General features: G+C 40.8%; 1 protein-coding gene across 2 annotated transcripts in view; it reads right to left on the bottom strand.

Moving 5' to 3' along the window:
- eml3 (EMAP like 3) overlaps positions 1 to 23,188 on the bottom strand; it is a 66,351-nt gene that overhangs the window by 19,703 nt on the left and 23,460 nt on the right. The window contains exons 2-8 of one of the 2 annotated variants that reach the window (XM_079810520.1): positions 14,405 to 14,581; positions 14,142 to 14,253; positions 11,083 to 11,544; positions 5,889 to 6,002; positions 3,221 to 3,249; positions 487 to 516; positions 267 to 387 (exon numbers count right to left, since the gene is read on the bottom strand). In XM_079810520.1, the coding sequence (XP_079666646.1) occupies positions 267 to 387; positions 487 to 516; positions 3,221 to 3,249; positions 5,889 to 6,002; positions 11,083 to 11,544; positions 14,142 to 14,253; positions 14,405 to 14,581 (1,045 nt within the window). The remainder of the gene's footprint in view (positions 1 to 266; positions 388 to 486; positions 517 to 3,220; positions 3,250 to 5,888; positions 6,003 to 11,082; positions 11,545 to 14,141; positions 14,254 to 14,404; positions 14,582 to 23,188) is intronic. The other variant, XM_079810521.1, reaches the window with a different exon arrangement.

The following is a 23,188-nucleotide window of genomic DNA, read 5'->3' as shown; positions in this document are numbered from 1 at the left end:
ATTTTTAATAAAATAAATGCAGCCTTGGTGAGCATAAGAGACTTCTTCTAAAAACATAACAAATCTTACCGATCAAAAACCTTTGAACTCCAGTGTAAATGTACTGTATATATGCAATAAAATGACATTATGTTTATTTTATGATTACTTTACAATTAATTTATATGAAAGTAAATTAATTTTTAATTTAATTTATTTTCAAATGTAATACATAAATCAAAATATAAATGCTAAAAAACATTGCCAAAAGAATTGTTTTAGGATACACCCAGTCGAGATCCAGTTTCTGTGAGGGAAGATCCATTTTCAGCTCCTCGTAGTTTAGAATGTTTGAAGGAATGTACATGGTGATTGGTCGTCCACGGATGAACATCTTGATCGACTGACCTGTGAGCAAAATTAATGTGACTTGAGACATGAGAATGCACAATATGAAATATTTTTTGGCAACAATTAGTAAGAATCCAGTCCATGATAGAAACGTACTCTGAGTTCCCCTCCTGGACCCCTGAGAACCTGTTAAAAGACAAAACACAAACAAACATCATCTCTGCAGCTGCAAAACACATTAGGAATTCCTGCAGCCCAACTGCACTCCAACTAGCTCTACAGGGAGCTCCAATGAGAACACCTCTCTGACTCATCGCTGTCATTGTCTGGACCTGGATTTGGACGGCATCGACAGGGAAAATTCGGTTTTTAACAGGGCTTTTTAAAATCAATGAGGCAAGCAAGTCAATCTGTGTGTCCACTGCAATGGAATGACAATAAAAGCAACAGCCAGAAACCAATAAGCAAAGTTTGCGTCACAACATCGCTATATAACATGGGTTGTTTTGATACAAGAGAAAGTGGGAATATCTTGTATTCCTCTGAAGCATCGCATGGTTTTGAGTTTAAACTATATACACGACTCAGACGGGACCGCTATGTCAATGTTATCAGAGAGATGCCGTCCAGGTGACGCCGAAACAACATTCCATAAATGTGTCAGTTTCACCCCAGAGGGGAAAACAACATATGTTTGATGTTGAGCGCAGTCACGATATTTCAAATAAAACCCCTCATTTATTTTTCCCATTCGTTAAAGCGTGCAGGTGAATAAATTATTGAAACGCCACACGCACACAAATGAGAAGGCCAGGGAAGGGCTGTGAAAATGTGGTGTGAATTTCTGGCACGCAGGGAAAAGGAAACAGACATCCATCATCCTGGTCAGAGAAGTCGAGTAGTGCGGTTGCATAACCGACGAGAGTAAATTTCCAGTGCGAGCACAAGCACAAGCACTCCTGTGTTTCGCTGCTGAAGGAAACATGCGAACTGAATAAACAAACAAATAAATATATAAAGACTAGACATGATGAGACCACTTATGGCTTATTATGGTAATTAAAATTCCCTGTGCTCATTAACGCTTACTCATAAATGTTTATATGCACAGTGACCTCACTGCATCACATTGCATTTGGACACAATCTGTTCTCAAAATCTAGAAACTACTGCAGGGGGTCTGTGGATGGATACACTACTGTCACTTTTGATTAATGTAACACTAAAGACATTTATAACGGTACTATTTTAAATAAGTGCTGTCCTTTTGAACTTTTTTATTAATCAAAGAATCCTGTAAAAATGTCAGTTTCCACAAAATTATTAAGCATTCCGTTCAAAGTTGCGAATTTAACTTGTGCGCAAAATTGGAATATCTAATTAAACATATGTGAATAAAGCAGTTACCATCCCATGTGTTCAAGAGAACAAACTTCCTGGGAAATTGGTGCAAAATATCTGGTTGGTGCAATCGAGGAAGAAACTGTGGCTCTTTTTCCTCTGTCATAAATGACTTTGATTTGCAGACGAAACACAATAAACGCTGTCATGTTATCTAGCGTTCGGATGCTGGTGTTTGTGGACAATCATGCGAGACGCTTCTGAGAGGGAATTCAACCAAATCATCCTGATGACAGAATTTGGCTCAGGCATTTCCACTGTTTAGTCCAGTTATCCAATCACATCCACTGTTGAGTTTTTTTTGCTGCGCATCGAGGGATTTATTCGGTAAATGTGTTTCCATTGTAGTTTATGCACATGTTTTCTTATTGGATAAAAAAATTGAGCACATTCAATTTTTATGCGCATCTTTAGACACGTTTCCATCCAGCCTTTTTTTATGCGATATCCCAAAATGTGCAAAACATAGGTGGACAGAGGCTGAAGCAATGGATGCTGAAAAGTCAGCTTTGACATCACAGGAATAAATTAATATTATTTCACAATATTGTTGTTCTTACTGCATTTTTGATCAAATAAATGAAGCATTGGTGAGTCTTCTTTGACAAACATTAAAAAGTCTTTTGAACAGTAGTCTATATAAAAAGTTATACAATTATTACAATATATATATCAAATATATAAATATATAATTTGATAAAATATGGTTATTTTTCTGCAGATTTTTGTATTTACGTTAAAAGAACAACTTTTGATATCATCTTCAGTTGGTCTGCTGCTTCATCATTTGTTTGGGTTGCCTCTGAATAGTGTAACACTTTAAACAAATGTACTATAAATACAGTATCCCTCATATTATACAGTGGCACAATAAAACCAGGACATGGTAAAGGTACATAATGTAACAATCAGCATATTGCAATAATATTATTTATGAAAGTAATTATAGAGGCTTAATGAGAAAAGCAAGCGTTGTTGTATTGGGTTGGCTCAGACCGCCTTGGTTAAAATGGTAGTTGAAAAGTTGTTCCCATTATTATTCTGAATCCACAGCTGTATGTGTGAAGTGTTGATGAGAGATTAAAATATATTATGTTGCTGATTCTTTAAATATTCCTTCTTTGTCTGAGGGGGAAAACACATTCAAGAAATTGTAACCTGACAAAATCCTGATTGTGGAAAACTCAACACTGAACAGACAGTGACTACATGACGAGTGACATTCAGAAAGGTTAAAATGATCTCATTTTCCCAACACATGCCAGCTTTTCCAGTAATCAAACATGCTGAAAGGCATGAGAACAGAAAGGAGCATTGAAAACTGCATACATATAATGTGACAATAAAGTAACTGACAATCTCTCTATGTAGAGAAGTACCTCGAGAATTAAAGTAAAAATATCTGAAAGTCTGAATTATGACACAGCTAGGCTGCTCAGATAAGAATAACAAGGAAAAAGAAGGAGAGATAAAGTGAGAGATGCCTTACCTGTGCTAGAGATAAGGTCTTTTGCCCGGCTATGGAGACAAAGACATCAATGAATTACTGAATGAATCATTTAACATACTGAAAACAGAGAATATATATTAAAACATCAGCCCTTCAGTACAAGAAGAAACTTGTTGTTTTTTTTTTACGGCATGCCAGCTTTTTTTTTGTTTTTTTTTAGGCTATTTTTATCACAAAAACCCTACTTCAGTAAAAATATTATTAAATTATTATTATTATAGAAACTAAATAAGATATTTAATACCCATTTTACAAGAAAGTTCATGATATGATTCTCATGAAATCCATTTAAATATGAAATTTTATTTAATCTCTATCAAAAGCATCGGCTGCATTCTGTCAATTAGTATGAAATCATCGTCACTCATCCCACTTAAAGTGCCCCTGTTATATTTTTCTGAATATTACCTTTTATGCAGTGTGTAATATTGAACAAAGTGCATGACAAATAAGGATATTGTTTCCTAAAAGAAAGAATCGATTCTGAACTTCCTCAAATGAGTCGTCAGTAATTCTTACCTCCTGGTACAAACCTATGCAGGTTTGTAATACATTTGCATAATGCCAGCCTATGGCAGTCTTCATTGGCTGTCCATGAACAACGTCTACTTGTCGAACCTCAGACACTGTATTTGTAGCCGAGGCCTGGAAATGTTCGTCCCTGTTTACACCTGGTATTAATATGCGTTTTGGTTGATCGGATCACAAGTGGACGATCGAAAAGAGATGATACTGAAATGTACAGGTGCTGGTCATATAATTAGAATATCATCAAAAAGTTGATTTTAAAAAGTTGATTCCATTACACACAGACTGATATATTTCAAAAGTTTATTTCTTTTAATTTTGATGATTATAACTGACAACTAAGGAAAATCCCAAATTTAGTATCTCAGAAAATTTGAATATTACTTAAGACCAATACAAAGAAAGGATTTTTAGAAATCTTGGCCAACTGACAAGTATGAACATGAAAGGTATGAGCATGTACAGCACTCAATACTTAGTTGGGTCTCCTTTTGCCTGAATTATTGCAGAAATGGAGTCGATCAGTCTGTGGCACTGCTCAGGTGTTATGAGAGCCCAGGTTGCTCTGATAGTGGCCTTCAGCTCTTCTGCATTATTGGGTCTGGCATATCGCATCTTCCTCTTCACAATACCCATAGATTTTCTATGGGGTTAAGGTCAGGCGAGTTTGCTGGCCAATTAAGAACAGGGATACCATGGTCCTTAAACCAGGTACTGGTTGCTTTGGCACTGTGTGCAGGTGCCAAGTCCTGTTGGAAAATGAAATCTGCATCTCCATAAAGTTGGTCTGCAGCAGGAAGCATGAAGTGCTCTAAAACTTCCTGGCATACGGCTGCGTTGACCTTGGACCTCAGAAAACACAGTGGACCAACACCAGCAGATGACATGGCACCCCAAACCATCACTAACTGTGGAAACGTTACACTGGACCTCAAGCAACGTGGATTGTGTGCCTCTCCTCTCTTCCTCCAGACTCTGGGACCCTGATTTCCAAAGAAAATGCAAAATTTACTTTCATCAGAGAACATAACTTTGGACCACTCAGCAGCAGTCCAGTACTTTTCCAGACGAGACGCTTCTGACGCTGTCTGTTGTTCAAGAGTGGCTTGACACAAGGAATGCGACAGCTGAAACCCACGTCTTGCAAACGTCTGTGCGTAATGGTTCTTGAAGCACTGACTCCAGCTGCAGTCCAGTCTTTGTGAATCTCCCCCACATTTTTGAATGGGTTTTGTTTCACAATCCTCTCCAGGGTGCGGTTATCCCTATTGCTTGTACACTTTTTTCTACCACATATTTTCCTTCCCTTCGCCTCTCTATTAATGTGCTTGGACACAGAGCTCTGTGAACAGCCAGCCTCTTTTGCAATGACCTTTTGTGTCTTGCCCTCCTTGTGCAAGGTGTCAATGGTCGTCTTTTGGACAACTGTCAAGTCAGCAGTCTTCCCCATGATTGTGTAGCCTACAGAACTAGACTGAGAGACCATTTAAAGGCCTTTGCAGGTGTTGTGAGTTAATTAGCTGATTAGAGTGTGACACCAGGTGTCTTCAATATTGAACCTTTTCACAATATTCTAATTTTCTGAGATCCTGAATTTGGGATTTTCCTTAGTTGTCAGTTATAATCATCAAAATTAAAAGAAATAAACATTTGAAATACATCAGTCTGTGTGTAATGAATGAATATAATATACAAGTTTCATTTTGAAAATGAATAAAACTTTTTGATGATATTCTAATAATATGACCAGCACCTGTATATTATGAGGACATTAATATGTTTTTTGACCTTGGATGCATGTAAGCCTATTGTAGGAGACCATCAAAACAAAATTATGAACCTTTAAAACAGCATAATAGGGGCACTTTAGGTTAAGAAACTGAAGCACAATGGAGATACTAGGTGCATTAGATATTGCCTGACATCTATTGTAAGTGCATTACCACAATAATCTTTCTGTTGTTTCTATAAACTGAGGGATGAGTCATAAGGATTTTCTGTGGTAATCGACAGCATCATAGATTGTGCTGATAAAACTTAACTTATTTACTCTGAAACATTCCCTTATGATAAGGGATAAGCATGCTTGAACAAAAAAAACAAAAAAAACGGTGCTCACCACTCCAGACTTGGAGATCGTGTGAGTAAGTTTGTCGAGGAGGCCGCTTTCTTAGAAAGCCTCTGTTTGGTCTTGTCTTGAGGGTCCTTACTTTTCTCACTGTTCCTCCTGACCCTGATTTCAAGAAGAGACATCAGTTAGTTACTGCATGAGGCATGACATCAGATTCACAGAGGGCATGCAAGCAGTTATCAATGCAGACATGAGCATGCTAACATGAACGTCACAGAACGGGCTTAGCATGTGTTAAGTTTCCCATCAAGTTTGGACAGCATGCAAATGCACCCATTATTACCTATATCCAATACCCACACCCACAATCAATCAATCATGCAGACACACACACAAACAAGAAAACCATGCAGAAATCAGTGAGTTAATGCCACTTTTGCGTCACAGTGAATTTGTAAGGGAGTATGAGTCTGTGTTCACTGAAGGATTGTTTCCTCTAGCACGCCCTATTTCCTGTTCTTCTCAATACCCTTAGAGGCATCCAATAAAAGCTACATGAAACAGGAAATAACTGTGGTCATGTGATCAATGATGATACTTGCGGTGACAGACAGAGAAGTGAAACGCAGCTGATAAAAGGGGTTGTCCACTAATAATAATGCTGAACGCTCACCGTCACACATTTAACATCGTTTATGGTCATCAAAATGAGCGATAAAACATTATGTCCGCCAGGCTGCTAACTCAGACAATATTTGGCTAATTAGAGATAATGCACAAATGTTTTTTTAAATAAAAAATAACCCTAAGATTTTTTTGTTGTTGAAAGAAATTAACACTTTTTTTTATTCACAAATGATGCATTAAATTGCTCAGAAGTGACAGTAAAGACATTTATAATGTTACAAAATATTTATAATTCAAATTAATGCTGTTCTAAATTAAACTTTCTATTCAAAGAATCATTTAACAAACATATTAAGCAGCACAACTGTTTTTGACATGGATAAGAATAAATGTTTCTTAAAAGAAATGTTTAAAATCAGCTTATTAGAATGATTTCTGAAGGATCATGTGACATTTTAAAATATATTAAAATAGAATGTTTAAAACATTTTAATTTATAATAATATTTCACAATACTACTGTTGTTGCTTTATTTTTGATTAAATAAATCTAGCCTTGGTGAGCATAAGAGACTTCTTTCAAAAAAGTGTGTCTGTATGTGTGTGTGTGTACATATAAATATACACACGGATCAGGCATAACATTATGAACACTGACAGGTGAAGTGAATAACACTGATTATCTCTTCGTCACGGCACCTGTTAGTGGGTGGGATATATTAGGCAGCAAGTGAACATTTTGTCCTCAAAGTTGATGTGTTAGAAGCAGGAAAAATGGGCAAGCGTAAGAATTTGAGCGAGTTTGACAAGGGCCAAATTGTGATAGCTAGACGACTGGGTCAGAGCATCTCCAAAACAGCAGCTCTTGTGGGCTGTTCCCGCTCTGCAGTGGTCAGTATCTATCAAAAGTGGTTCAAGGAATGAACAGTGGTGAACCGGCGACAGGGTCATGGAACTATTACATGGGTGGCAACATGGGTGGCCAAGGCTCATTGATGCATGGGAAGCGAAGGCTGGCCCGTGTGGTCCGATCAAACATAATGTTATGCCTGATTGGTGTATGTATATATATATATTTATATATGTGTGTTTGTGTGTATGTGCATGTTGTATATTTTGTTGAAAACAATAAAAAGAGGTCAAATCTGTGTTTCCCAACTTCCATATGGTCAGTGTCAATTGAATCAATGCATGGAACTTGTCAAGCATCTGACTTTGAAACTAATGCTGTACCATGGACCACACTGGCACGGTTTGAGAGTTTATCTGCACGGAATGTTTTTGAAAAAAAAACACACATTTGTTTTCATTCAGTGCTAATCCAGCAGAAGAGTGACAAGTTACAGACCACCATCTGAAATGGTTCAAGAATTAGGGGCCACTGTGGTCATTTTATCCTTCCGTCAACATAATCTTCCATTATCTCATTCAGTGTTCCGTTCACAATTTTGTACTTAATTCTGGTTAGCCAGTTTCTGAGATTTCACGCTGTGCATTCATAAACCATGTTAACATTCTTACAGCATATTTGCATACACTGATTGATAACGTTTAGACATTTTTAACTGTTCTCTCATGCTGAAACTAAACAAAGCGTGCATCTTTAAAGACGCATGCAGTGTTTATTGTTTTTGTCTGGTGCTCAGTTGCGAAAACTATCTTCCGTAGCACTCTAGCACCACACACTGTAACGTAGACTCGATAACCCTTTTGCTTGATATCCATGCAAGGGAACCCAGAAGGGACGGCACATAACTATCTGTAAAGCGCTGTTTACATGGAACAAAATCCACCCACAAGAATTATAACATTTCTGGGAACCAAGAAATACAGAAGAATTACACAGACATTTACACATACCGCAAGACCACCCAAAGCAGGCATGCAGATAAATCAGTCAATGGATCAAGAGATTTGCCTTATTTATAAGATTACGTGAGATTATTTGATGGGTTAGTATGATTTTAATGCAAGGCTCAATCTTGAGCTTTTGTGTTTCTGCAAAACCGTGTTACAGCCAAGATTCCCAGGAGCTGTTTTGAAATATATGCTCAGGCATTTCAACATTCCTGTCACACTGACAGCTTTACAGTTGAAAAATGATCTTGCATGTTCCGTATTTACCTGAGGGGTCTCGATGGCACAACATTCTTGCTGCATTTATCGCGGAATGATGCACTATTCTCGCAACTGTATTAACGGACATGCATACCTGGCTAGATCAACAATGCAACTGAAGAAACACTTGGCATCAACCCTCCTCCCCTTTCCTATTAAAAACTCAAAGCGAAAATTTCCAGAACTCTGACATCTGCCCCAACAAATCACAATGCATTTCCAAAGAAGTCAAAGCATGAACTAAATCCAAAAGCAAATGTAAAACTCTGTTAGGACAGAGCTCTGTTCTTTAAAAGAGATGAATGGATGCCAGAAGTTCAATAATACAGTCAGATTCGTCATCCTGAAGTACCCTAAGGGATACAAACATCTGTGTCTCTGGTATTACCAAAGTACAGATGCATTACTGTAGCTTAAACAGTAGTTAAAATCCATAAACACTAGTTAAAAAGTTACGCATTAAAAAATATCTTCAGCAATGTTATTTAAGTCTAAATAAACAGGTAAGGGCAAACTATTTAAAGTACTTTAAAGAGGTCATGAACTGAGAACTTTTGACATATAAAAGATCATCATACTATAAGAATATCCTGGAAGTTTCCGAACTGAAAACTTCCTTGTTAGTCCAATAAAAGCTTTTCAAACGACAGGTTTTTCAAAGTGGAAATCTATGACGTCAAAGGGAGGCAAGCACCGCCTCTGCAGAAGAATATCAACGCCTACTTCATCACTGCCTGTTTAGCCCCGCCCACCGATTTGCGCATGACATGCAATAGAATAGGTACCATAGGCCTACGTGGTGTTACACCAGATCGAGCTACCAAGCAATAAACATGGACTCGCCAGTAATGCAACATGTAAGTAACTGTGTTCATTCTAATGCTTGATCTGAAATGTAATGATAATGAATGCCTTAGATCTAAATATAATGACATAGATCTAAATGTAATGCAACACTTTTCACGATTAGTTAACCGCAATGAGAGCTGTAATAGTAAAAACGCACAAAAAGAGAGAGAGTAATACTATTTCAAATGGAAAGACGTTAGCCAATAACAGCAGTGGGTGTTAACACTGAACTCTCACAGCAGACACGCCCCTTAAAATAGAGCGTTCAGAGCAGAGGGCTAAAATCAGGGAAGGAAAAATGCCTTTTATTTCTAAAATATGACAATTTTTGATGTAAAAAGCATTCTAACATTATAAGTGCACCCCAGGAAACATCATAAAATAATAAAACAATGCAGTTCATGACCCCTTTAATATATATAATAGTATAATAGTTCTTCTAAATATATACTATTTTGAGTATATTTATTGATATATCTTTTATTATAGGATTTAAGTATACAACTTATTGATTTCAGTGTACATGTATTGAAAGAGTAATGGTGTTTTAGTGGTGCGGTGCAGTACATTTTGTCTTTGCACTGTGCACTTTTTTTTTTGGTATGCACTGAGCACTTTAAATAAAGACTTCTGAAGTTTTTGAAGATCTGAGGATTGTGTCTTTTGCGCCTTTTTTAACCACAACTTAAAAATATATAGTTTTAAATTTGTTCATCCACTGCCAATGCATCCTATCAAACAAGTAACACGCTTCATACTAAGGGGGCGTTTACACAACTAAAAACAGAAAACTTTTTGACCGCTCATTTACACGACAACGTGTTTTGGGGGGCTGAAAAGCAAACTTTTGAAACCGGGTTTCAAAGTGCACATTTTTGAAAACGATACAAAAACGCGAATTTGTGAAAATGTGGATGTTACATTGTGTCCTCAATGCTTTCACCATCATGATTGTATTCACCGCTCTGTAGAGGAATGCATATATGAGTGATTCTTTACAAAGTGACCACCAACTACAGGCCTGGCATGAATAAAGGCCATTACATACTACGCAAGAACAGAGAAAAGCGTTCTCGCTCCCAGGGCTGCGAGAACACAATGACGTCATTTTGTTCTTGCAGCCCTAGTTTGGGAGTTCTCGCAGCTTCTTCTTCAACTGAGCAGAACTTATTTCTTGTGGGTGTCCGAGAACTATTGTGTGATTGGTCAAAAATTTAAAGTGGGCGGAGTTAATGCAGAGAAACGGAAATGTTCGGCACCTGCGTTTCTCGTGAAGTATGGAATGTCCTGCCCAGAACAAACTTTGTTCTTGCCACCTCGAGAAAACGAACACATTTCTTTGTATGTACAAAGCTTAATTCTAAATACTTAATGTACGCAAAACTTTTTCAAAAGCTTGTACCCTAAAACTGATGCACTAACATCTCAAGCAAAATCAGAGTTGACCTAAATTTCACGCTCCAAATGATTATCCACTCATGCTTCTGTGTAAATAAAGCCCAATCTGGGTGCCAAAACCGGCTCAACAAGCTGTAACTTTGGTTTGTGCAGTAACGCAAGGATTAGTGTTAGGATTAAAACCAAAACCAGAGGCATATGAAGTCAAGCAGCCAGCCAATGCTTGACTCCACTTTAGGGGGTCAACGCACAGTGTTTTCTCTCCCTCCCGAATGGAGGAGAGTGGGCCTCCGTATGGGATGGAGGTCGGCTCTTTTGGGGGTGCCGGCGAGGAGGATGTTGGGGTTTGAGGGCATGAACCCTGGCTGTCTTCGCTGCCTCTGCTCTGTTGTTGCTGGAGGGTTCTGACAGTGGTGGGCTGGATGGCTTCTTCTACTAGGGATCTCCAGGTTTGGTCCTTCTCCCTCTCGTATTCATCGCCGTCTTCCTCCTCTCCACCGAGCTTGGTCAGGGTTTCATCAGCGAACGGGATGCCTTCAAGTAATGCATCCTCCAAGGACAGACTCTGCCTGGTCCGTGTCAAGGCCAGCGGGACCGTCTCGCGATTTGGGATCCACGGTTCGGTCTGTGTGCACCTGTCACTAGTGCTCGGTTTGTGGTTGGAAATGGTTTTAGCCCCGCCCTCCCCATTTTCAGCTGTGTTTGAGATATGGCTAAAGATACACAAACAAAACAGAGAGTTTGAAATGAAGATTGTCTCAAAATGCTGCCTGCTGATAAAAAAAAATGCTACTTGTTGGTTAAAGTGAACAACAACCTAAAAATGAAAATTGACTCATCAATTTGACTCATCAATATTACTCATTCTCATGTTGTTCCAAACATCTATGACTTTCTTTTAATGGAACACAAGGGGTGAAATCGGGTTCCAGGGGGCACCGCAATACAACCGAAAGGGCACTAAAGGGGCAGGGGCTCATGCCTCATAACCAACGAACCAATCAGAGAGAAACATGGACATCTGATGCATTATTTGTCAATTCAATTCAAGCAAGAGCAACTTAAATTTCAGTCTGTCACACAAAGCTATCATATGACTTCAAAAGACTGCTAAAAAGTCAATTGGACTACTTTAATGATATGTTTATGGCAGTGGTTCTTAACCAGGGGCGTCACTAGGCCCATTTTAGGAGGGCTTAAGCTGCCCTAAATTTTCAACCAGCCCCCCTAAAAAATTCCAATTAACTCCATATTATGTACACTAATTCGTGATCGCCTCAGTCCCCTTTAAAACTCATGAAACCGGCGGCAGGCTCCGGCTCATCAGCGTATTTTACTCTACATTTTTACGTTCTTCAATCCATATCAGTGCAACGCCAGCGTCAAAAGAGGACAATGTGTGTGCATTTATTGTGTGATTGTTACACCATGTCCTAACTAGACGCGATGCGATAAGATTCCAGCGCGACTACGAGATGCGACAAAGTCAATCAAAAACCACAGCCAATCAGAACAGCGTGTGGGCGGGCTCTCGCGGCAGGTGTAGCTTATGGCATCAGAGATGTATTTTGACGGCACTCACAAGGAAATTAATAAGTAGCCTACATAATCAAATTCACAAATATTACACCATTTAAACAAAGAATATACTTGTTTGTTCACAGTTCAAACGTTCTTGTTTCCATTTGTTCAATTTCAAGATCTGAGGTGAATTATCCATTGTTGTTTTTAGTGCGACTACGTTACAAAGCTGGGAACACTAAATTATATTCAAAGTAACATTACACGCTTTTAACATTAAATAGAGCACATAAACACTACCTGAGATTATCATTGCCATGTTTTGTGTTGTTGTTCCAGCCGCGACATCGCAGAAATAGAAACTGTTTCTAAAATATATTCATCGCATGTCGCAGTCATGCTGGTTAGGACAAAAACTCGAATTAACATGGAAAGGATATCTTTTATCGCATGTTGCGGCGTCGCGTGTAGTTAGGACACGGTGTTATGATATCTGAGTGGAAATGGCATATGAGCTAATGAGTAGTCCTCTGCCGCTATCTAATGGTTATAGTGGTAATTTCATGTCATTTTCATGTTAAAAGTGTGTTCTCCATGAATGAAAATGAGAAATGTAGATAAAAAATGGTTTAAAACATTACATGTGTTGAAGAAAAATATAAAAAAAAATATTTGACCCACATATTGACAATCTAGACAATTACAGTAATATAAAATGTGTCTATATTCTCAATGAATATTAGCTGTTTATTTAAAATGATTAGAAATGAATTCAATATTCAGGGACTGACTTGATAGGTAGTGTAGAACCTACTGTATTGATCATGCCTACCCTAGAATATAAACAATATATTTTTTCATACCCACATTGAGGATTGAGCCCCCCTAATATTGAAATCCTAGAATCTGCGACTTTTTGACATCGTTGTCCAACACATTATTCGAAGACCTCAGCACATACTGTAAGTGAAGATATTTTTTTGGCATTTTTGCTGTAGTTAAGACAAATAACTGCTTGTTCTGAAACTGTATTAACATAAACTGGGAGTATTGATATATTAAGCATAAATGGCAATTATAGCTATTCTTTTGAATATATTTGTTTGTGTTCAACAGAAGCGTCATACGGTTTGAAACGACATGAGTGTGAGTAAATGATGACAGAAATGTAATTTATTTCATTACTACTTGTCACTAGCCAGTGGTATTGCAACCAGAGTTCCTTGCTCAATGGCTCAATGACCCAATGGCAATAACCAAAGGTTCAGTCCTAGTGCGGTTTAAGCCCTAAACCTTCAGACACAGCTCAAACTAATCACAATACAATAATGCAGGCCTGTGGTAAACTTAAAAGAGGAACTGTGATTTACATTTTCTGACATACAAATAAGAATATCTTATTGAAGTAGCAAAAAACATATAGTAAACACAAACGACACAGTTTTCTCTGCTTTCCCTGGAAGCTGCCAAGTGCCCACAATGTCCCAAGTGTGCAGTTTGCCAAGGAATGTTGCTCTGCTTCTTTGTATTAAACACATGTGGGCAGCCAGACTGTTTTCCCAGAGCGTTTCTCTTCTCAGTATCGTCTAGCATATCTGCAACTTCAGCAAGATGTTACTGCATTTCATTTGTAGATGAGAGTTTATTTGAACAAATAACTGTGTGACTGTGAGTTGACTTTAATCAGCCATAACTCCACTATAACTCCACAATATAATGTACTGAGACAGGAAATTGCTGTGTAAAGCTAATTATTAAAGGAAATAACACTACCCAGAATCATCTGTACCTGTTGGATGTGTGGTGAAATCCATCAAGAGAGCTTGTAGACAGTCTGCAAGGTTTAGAGACTCCATCCACGAAACAGGAATGATTTAACACTCGGGCTGCAGCAGGGTTCACTGATGTCACACACACACACACACACACACACACACACACAAAGTCTCTTTACAACAGTAACTTTAATTTAGAAATAACAATAAGCAATGCAATAAAATCTGTTGCAATATCTTTACAGTTGCACATTAAAGTAATGAACAAACCTCTTACCAGCAATCAGCTGCTGCTTTAGCAGGGGTATCTGTTGATCATGGAGGCGGAGTTTGCGTAAGGCGTCGGCCAATGAGGACTTCAGTAGCGTTATTTCATCTTCCTGTGCTTGGAGGCGCACCTCCATTAAAGACAGCCTGTCTGGAAACCCTGTGCTGCTTTCTGCCGACACATCATCTAGATGAATACAACAATGCATAAATATAAAAGATCTCATAAAGAACACGCCTGGGACAAATGTCACACCAAAATAAAAAGATTTAAATAAAATTATAATTGTGAAATAAAATAATAAAATAATGGCAGTGCAGCATACTACCATTTCATAAAATGACTTAAGTACGTCACAATTTGAATAATATATCATTATTTATTTGCATTACAGTAATAAGATGCAAAGAACCTTAATGGTCCTAATAGAAGGATTCATGTTCTTAATGCAAAAAAGTGTATTTATCTGATCTGTGAATTTAAAGGTTCAGTGTGTAGCATTTATGAGGATCTATTGACAGAAATGCAATATAATAAACATAACTACGTCTTCAGTGGTGTATAAAGACCTTACATAATGAACCGTTATTTTTTTATTACCTTAGAATGAGTCATTTCTTTCTCCTCACACCGCGGGTCCCCTTACAGTGGCGTCGCCATTTTGTGCCACCATGTTTCTACAGTAGCCCTAAACGGACAAACTTCTCTACAGAGCGCTAGTCACTCTCTGCTGTCTCAGACAACATTTTTGTCCTGCGTCAGCAAATCACAACCTCACAACTAGATGCCGCAAAAAGAAAATCACACAATGCACCTTTAAAAAAAAAAAACTGGATACAGCTTCTTAATGTCTTGTCTGGAATGTAATAGAAGCTGCATGAGAGTCATCAAGAGTCTTTAGTGCAACTGTTGAGGCCAATTTACACTGCACAGACAAACGCCAACACACAAGCTGGCCGCTGGATTTAGAATTTGATGAAAAATAACTGTCATGTTCACACTGCCCCAACAGACACGACAAACGCGGATTGAACATGTTCAGTCAGGTGAAAACAAACCCTGACCAACTGCAACAGATGCCGACTGGGGTAACACAATGATCCAACAAAACCCAACAAACGTGTTTGTTGGTGTTTGTCTGTGCGGTGTGAACTAGCCTTTACAGCCTAAATGTTCTGCCCTCCAGGCCTCAACATGCCGAATAAATAGGATGTGTTTGTAGTATTTAAGCAGAGATACATCTCTGTTCTCTTAGTTACAATAGGCCACACGAAAACAAACACACAGAAACATTTACATGCAACTTTAAAGGTTCCTCAACTAACTTCACATGATAACTTACTACACATCATAAAAGCAGACACATCAAAACCTCAAATCAAATTTTTACTGGTTTTAGTCTGGAGGAGTCATGTCTAATAGCTTTGAGGTCATCTATAGGCCAATTGGGGGTTTGCAAACAGTGATGATGTGTTTTGTAGGCGGAGCCTACCTTATGGCAGAAAGGGACAGTTCTGCAGTAGCCGTCTATATGGAAGCCACAGAATAAAAGTATTAAAAATGTATACTTTATCTATATCTCACAATCAGAATTGAGAGATTTAAGCATGATATTGTGCCTTTTTCCCCCACTTTTATAACCCGCAATAATACTTTCCCCCCCCTCAGAATTGTGATATAAACTCGCAATTGCAAGAAAAAAGTCAGAATTGTGAGATAAAAATGATATAGGTTTAAATATTATTTAATGATGTATCTGTAGGGCTAACATTATGGATCCTATGAACTGCATATGATTATGTATATCTATTGTTTACATCAAATATTCTTCTATATTCTTTCATAATAGGGTAAATGTCATGTTTCATCAGTCCAGTCTGTCTGCTTAATAGCTTGCAACCATAAACATCTGCCTTTCACTCCAAATGGCGTCTTCGACGAAGGTATTCTGAAATAAAGACCATCTTTTTTTGCATTCTGATAATGACAATCCAAAAGCATATCAAGATATTTTTCTCTCTTATTCCGTGGATCTTGCCCGTTTCTGTCCACTTGTTACCACTGTTTCTGCCACCACAATGCACACACAACTGCAGTGACGTAACCGTGATGACTGCTCCCAAATGATCTATATGCCAAGTTGACAAAATGATCTTTTAGCAAATATATCCACCGCTCTTTCAACCTCTTTTACTAGTCCAAACTGATCTACCGACAGCCTTGTTCATGAACAGTGTATGTTTTCAAATAATAATAAATAATGTGTTCAGCATTACATTTCATATACGTACAGCATATAAGCATTGACAATATCAGGAACCACTGTTTAAAGTGCATACATAGCAGACTTTTCAATCGTATACATGTCAAGAGAAGCCTTTGATGTTGTGTATGGATGACAAACTGCATCAAAGTGATTAACACTCTTAACAACCTGATTTCCATTCACACACACTGACCTCACCCATACACACCCATTTCATTATGCTTTGATCACCTGGAATTATTGACAAATCTATTTCTGTCGCAAGATTTGTCAAGCCTGAAGCATTTCCTCTACAGTGATAACACTTAATTGACCGAATTATACACAGAACAGCGATGAACTACAAGTGAGCCTGCAACTATTGTCTAGACCACGGCATTTGCAAATAGCAAATGTTGTAGCATCAATACAATTTAAATCTCACTGGCAGCATCTGCAGCATTATGTCAGTACCACAGATAATAATTTCAACTTTCCCTTTAGTCTGTATTTAAACAAGCAAAGCTTATATGTTTACAGTACACAAGCACTGTGCACTTGCAACAGAAGTTATCGGCGAAAGACATCATGTGTGTAAATGATAATCTGACATGTTATAAACTGGGTTTCACTCAAAAACGAATGTAGCCCTCACAATGCAAGGCCAGACATGATCCATTTATTTAGGCAAGCTGCTGCAAATGATTGACTCGAGTTTTCTGAAATACAACAGGAAGAGCGCACAACCAAAGGTCCAGACTTCCTGAACCACAACATGAGGCGTTTTGTTCTCTTTCAGACAGGGACAAAAAAAAAAAAAGAAGCCTAAAAAGTCACACTAGGGCTGCTCGATTATGGAAAAATTCATAATCACGATTATTTTGGTCAATATTGGAATCACGATTATGTAACACGATTATTTCACATGACTTTGGGAATGTGTTGTATTTATTAAAAATACACCTTTCAACAATTCAATTGAAATTGTAACATTTGTTGTACTTTTTGAACTATTAAAATAAATAATATAACATATATTCGAATCAAAGTATAAAAGTATTCACGTAAAAATGATAACCACAAATAAATAAGATCAACAATATGGTTCGGCTATGCTTTCATGTACGTCTAACATTAGTTTTCAAGTACAGAAATGTATCAATTGTAAAATAACATTGCATATTTGAGTGCATAAATTAAAGATTAATCCTATTAAACTTACAAAAGCTATTCAATCAAGAGCGGTGAGTGATGTCCTTGTCTTTTGTTGTTTGACATTAAACAGACAGCAGTAAAGGCTCCTGCCCCTTTAAGACCTCGCGTCTTCTTTATCGACTGTATAAAGTTCACTTAAGGCATATACAGACTATGTCTGCTAAGATACTCATCAAGATGGACATGTTGACATACGTTTTGTGTGAGTTTGTCCGTTTAAGAGCAAGACTTGAAAGAGAACTCAATATTTGCGCGCTGAGAGACGTGTGCGCGCTCTCGGATGAACGCACAGAGACACATTTTCTCACAGCGCGCGCGGCTTCTCATTCTAAACCTAAACCCTAAAGCACTAAACCCGGGTGATGACGGTGAAAACGACTGGTCATATTCGAAAATATGGCAGCACTCGCAATCTCGCATGCATTGAACAAAGTTTACAAAGAGAGAATTATTTGAAAAATATGAAGGAAAAAAAGGACGTTTACACGGCACCCCTGCTCTCGTCAGTTTTTGTTTCTTTATTAGATTGTCATAGGTCACTCTGTTTAATTTTCAAGTGGTTAAACAAATTTGTGGTGTTCCCTTGCGTTGCAGCCACTACCATGTAGCAAATCTTAGCATGTTTCTGCTCGTCGTCTGATTCCTCGAAGCCAAACTGTTCCCAGACAACGGAGTTGGTTTTGCCTTTTTTGCTCACCAAACGCTGCTGTAACTGCCCTCCTTCTGCCATCTTTACTCGCGCCGAGTTTTTAAATTCCAGCGGATGATATGCACACGAGACTCACGACCTGAGAGAGATTTGTGGGTTCGGGAGGGGCGGATGTGCGCGTGCGCGTTTCATTCAGAACGCAAGGCAAAATAATCGTTTTTTCTCGATTGTACTATTTTGGTGATCGTTGGGAGGCAAAATCGAAATCGAAATCGAAATTCGATTAATTGCACAGCCCTTCATTCAGAACGCAAGGCAAAATAATCGTTTTTTCTCGATTGTACTATTTTGGTGATCGTTGGGAGGCAAAATCGAAATCGAAATCAAATTCGATTAATTGCACAGCCCTAAGTCACACGCATTACTTTAACTTTCTCTTTTTCTCTCTCACATCACACACAGAGACTCATAAACAGGGCTATTCAACGCCTCTGGACAAGAACCACGACTCCTCTGCTCTCTTCCCACAATGGTTTCATTGAAGATGTAGGACGCTCTCATCTAGCCAACATGTTTTTCAGTTTCACAAGACCAACCAGCGTCCAAAACCACAAACACACCAAACAGATTTAATCAGGGCCAAAGTGCTACGAGTGCACAGCAGACGCAAATATGGACTAATAGTGAATCTACTAAAAGAGCATGAGCTTCATGAAGCGCTATATGAAAGCCACAAATGAGCCGTTTGCATTAAATAACTTTAATTTATGACTGCATATGGAGACGAGTCACATTTGTGGACAAAATAAGACTATACTGGGATAGTTCACCCTCCAAAAAATCTTATTTACTCACTCTTTGGGTCACCTATTCCTTTAAACAGTAGATTTTACATTACAAAGGGGTTAACAAAAGGAGTTATACTAAACTATGAATGCTTGCCAACTACAGGGCTGCATGGACCATTTAGTCTGATGTTTCAACACATTTTTCACAGTCAACACACAAAACCGAACTAGGATGTGGCAATAGATCTCCAGTATATTTACATCAAAGCCAACCTCTGGCTGACTGGTCCGACAGTGTCTTAACAGATGAAGGCAGGCAGATACATGCACAAGAAAGACTCAAATTACTTTTAAGATCTTAAAGATATGGGCAAACTACGTTCACGTTAAAATTACAGGGATAATTGTAATGTAGATCTGCCAAGATGTCATAACTTGTCATTCCATGCTGATATGACAAAAACGTTTTTATACACAGAGTATTTTCTTTCATAACAGACATATAAGTTAAAGAAAGGGTTATGAGTGAGCTATAGAGAACTAGTATTTTTTTATTTGATTTATTTAACAATTTTTTGTACCAGAATGATAAAATATAAACATCCCATACAATTTTCATTAAAGGCTTAATATAAACTTCATTATCATGAAATGTAATTTAAATTAAAAATTGTACTGCTCACTATTGTTGTCAAAAATCTTGATCGATACTGAAATATGTGAAACGGTATACTATACAATTTTTTTGCAGTACAGATACACGATACCAGCTGTGCGTTGACACACACCTGATCCTTTCATTCACTCCAGTTGAATAGTGCCAGTATTGCGCCTAATTTTATTAATTCCTGCAGGTTTCATGCTCACGGAAAAAGTGTGCACACTACTGATACTGACTATACTATTTAAATAAAGCCGCCTCACAATCAGCTTGCGAGTACCAAATTGAGTTTTTGAGATGAGTACCAAATTGAGCTTTTGAGATGAGTACCAAATTGAGTTGAGATGAGTACCAAATTGAGTTCAGATGAGTACCAAATTGAGTTTTTGAGATGAGTACTGTGACGAGTCCACCCAGAGAAATCAGCGTCGCCCTGTCAACAACACACCTGCACATCATCACCATGGGCTGATCGGTCACAGCTGCACCGCATCAGCTCAGAGACATAAAAGCAGCTACGGCTGAGCAGACAGACAGACTCTGGTCTCGAGCTGAATGCACTGCTGGACTAACCTCTCTTTGTTGTTCTCCCCCAGAAAGCAGCGAGTGACCGACAGCCCACTTCACTGGAGCACGTTTGGACACCCACTTTTCACGAGGATTGAGCACCATCGAGCACAAGGATCACCAGCCATCACGCACCGGCTCACTGACTGCTTTCACCTTTTGCACGAGCACTGTAATAAATCCACCCTCCGGGGCCTTTTCACTCAACCTGCCTTGTCGTGTGATTTCTCACCCCGTGACAGTGGTGGAGAATGCGGGCAGAAGCGTGAGGAATCACCGACAAGTTCACCGCACCCAAATCCTAATCTTCTCTGTTTGTTTTTTTTCTGCACGCCAGGACCCGGAAGTAGCGCGCTCGCTCCCCGAAAATGGAGGAAGTGTTGCAGCGCCTCACGGAGGTGAGCATCCGCCAGCAACAAATCGCGGAACATCTCGCCACCCGCCAGGGCAGGACGGAAGATGAACTGACCGCCATCCGTCTTGCCGCTGCCAGCGCGTTCCGCTACCTGATCCACGTGCCCAAGCTACCCGTCTGCTGCCGAAGATGACGGCGGATGATGACGTGGAGGCTTTCCTGCAGGTATTTGAAACGACTGCGCAAAGTGAGGAGTGGCCAGAGGGCGATTGGGCACGCGCGCTGGCACCACTACTCACTGGAGAAGCCCAGCGGGCTTATTTCTCACTTCCCCGTGCGATCGCTGAGGATTATGGCGAAGTCAAGCGTGAAATCCTAGCGAGGTTGGGACTCTCATCCATCTGTGCCGCCCAGCAGTTTCACGAATGGGAATTCAAGCCCCAGGTGCCAGCCCGTGCCCAAGCCGCCGAACTCAAACGCATCGCTCAACATTGGCTGATGGAAGGAGGTCCCACGGCAGCTCAGGTAGCGGAACGGGTGGTGGTCGATCGCCTCCTCCGTGCTCTTCCCCGTCCCATCCGGCAGGCGGTCGGTATGAGAAATCCATCCAACACCGCGGAACTCGTGGAGGCGATCGAGCTGGCGGATGCCATTCACCACCGTGAGGCAGGGGAGCGAGCGTTGCCGTTTCCCCGGAGGGTGGTCCAGGAGCGACGGCCGCTCGAAGGCGCCCCGCGACCAGTAGGCAGGCCGACGGTTCCCCCGCCGCGAGACGAGCCCATGCCCAGCGCCGAATCCATGCCGCCTCCGCGTGCGTGGCTGGCAGGCTGCATCGTCCACCAGCGGATGCCATCGGGAGCCCCGGAAGCAGACGTGGTGATCGACGGGAGACACCTGCTGGACTCCGGCAGTACGGTCACCCTCATCCAGCCAGGGTTGTGCGGGTCCCGAGGAGGCGAGAAGAGCTTCCTCCTCATCACCTGTGTGCACGGAGACACTCGCCAAGTGCCGACCCGTCGAGTCACCATCTCATCGCCCCAAGGCACCTGGCCGGTGGAAGTCGGCGTGGTCGAGGATCTTCCGGTGGCCGTACTGCTGGGTAGAGACTGGCCGGGCTTCAACGCCCTGCTCACCGCCGCCACTCAGCCTGCCAGCCGAGAGGGGAACCGTCGAAGACGGAGACGGCCGCGTGGACCCCGCCGCCGACCAGCCCTTCTAGCCTCCGACAGCGGGAGAGATGGTGAGTCCCCCTCCCAATCCACTAATCCATTTCTTGATGTGTATCAGCAGGCTGCCGGAGGGGGCTCGTTCGCCAAGGAACAACGGGAGGACGATCGCCTGAAGCACTGCTGGTCCCAAGTGCGGGTCATCGACGGGAAAGACGTCCTCCCACGGCCCCATCCTCTCCCGCATTTCGTCGTTGAGAATGGCCTGCTATACTGTGTCGCACAGCGGAGGGGGGAGGAGAAAAAATTGTTAGTTGTTCCTCGGACCAAGACCGAAACCATCCTGGAGCTGGCCCATTCCCATCCTATGGCAGGTCACCTCGGGGCAGCTAACACCACCCAACGCATCCGCGACCGGTTCCACTGGCCTGGGCTGGAGGCCGAGGTGAAGAGGTTCTGCCAGGCCTGCCCGACCTGCCAAGTCACGTCGCCCAGGACTCCTCCCCCCAGTCCACTCATTCCGCTGCCCATCATCGAGGTGCCCTTCGAGCGGATTGGGATGGACATAGTGGGGCCGTTGCCAAAGTCTGCCCGTGGCCACGAGCACATCCTGGTCATCGTCGATTATGCCACCCGGTACCCCGAAGCGATTCCCCTCCGCAAGGCTACCGCGAAGAACATCGCCCAGGAGCTGTTTCTGCTGGCCAGCCGGGTGGGCATACCAACGGAGATACTGACTGACCAGGGTACTCCGTTCATGTCCCGGCTAATGGCAGATCTCTGCAGGCTGCTGCGGGTGAAGCAGTTGAGGACCACAGTCTACCACCCACAAACGGACGGGCTGGTAGAAAGGTTCAACCAGACCCTCAAGCAGATGCTGAGACGTGTGGCGGCGGAGGATAAGCGGGATTGGGACCTCATGATTCCTTATGTGCTCTTCGGGATCCGCGAAGTACCCCAGGCCTCAACTGGCTTCACCCCCTTCGAGCTTCTCTTCGGCCGCCAACCACGAGGGCTCCTGGACATCGCCCGAGAAGCTTGGGAGCAGCAGCCTGCCCCTCATCGCACCCTCATCGAGCACGTCCGCCAGATGAGGGAACGGATCGACCGGGTGATGCCATTAGTCCGGGAACACCTCAGCAAGGCT

Source organism: Gobio gobio, assembly GCF_949357685.1.
Source record: "Gobio gobio genome assembly, chromosome: 2".
Classification (NCBI taxonomy): Eukaryota; Metazoa; Chordata; class Actinopteri; order Cypriniformes; family Gobionidae; genus Gobio; species Gobio gobio.
This window is presented reverse-complemented; position numbering and strand designations above follow the sequence as displayed.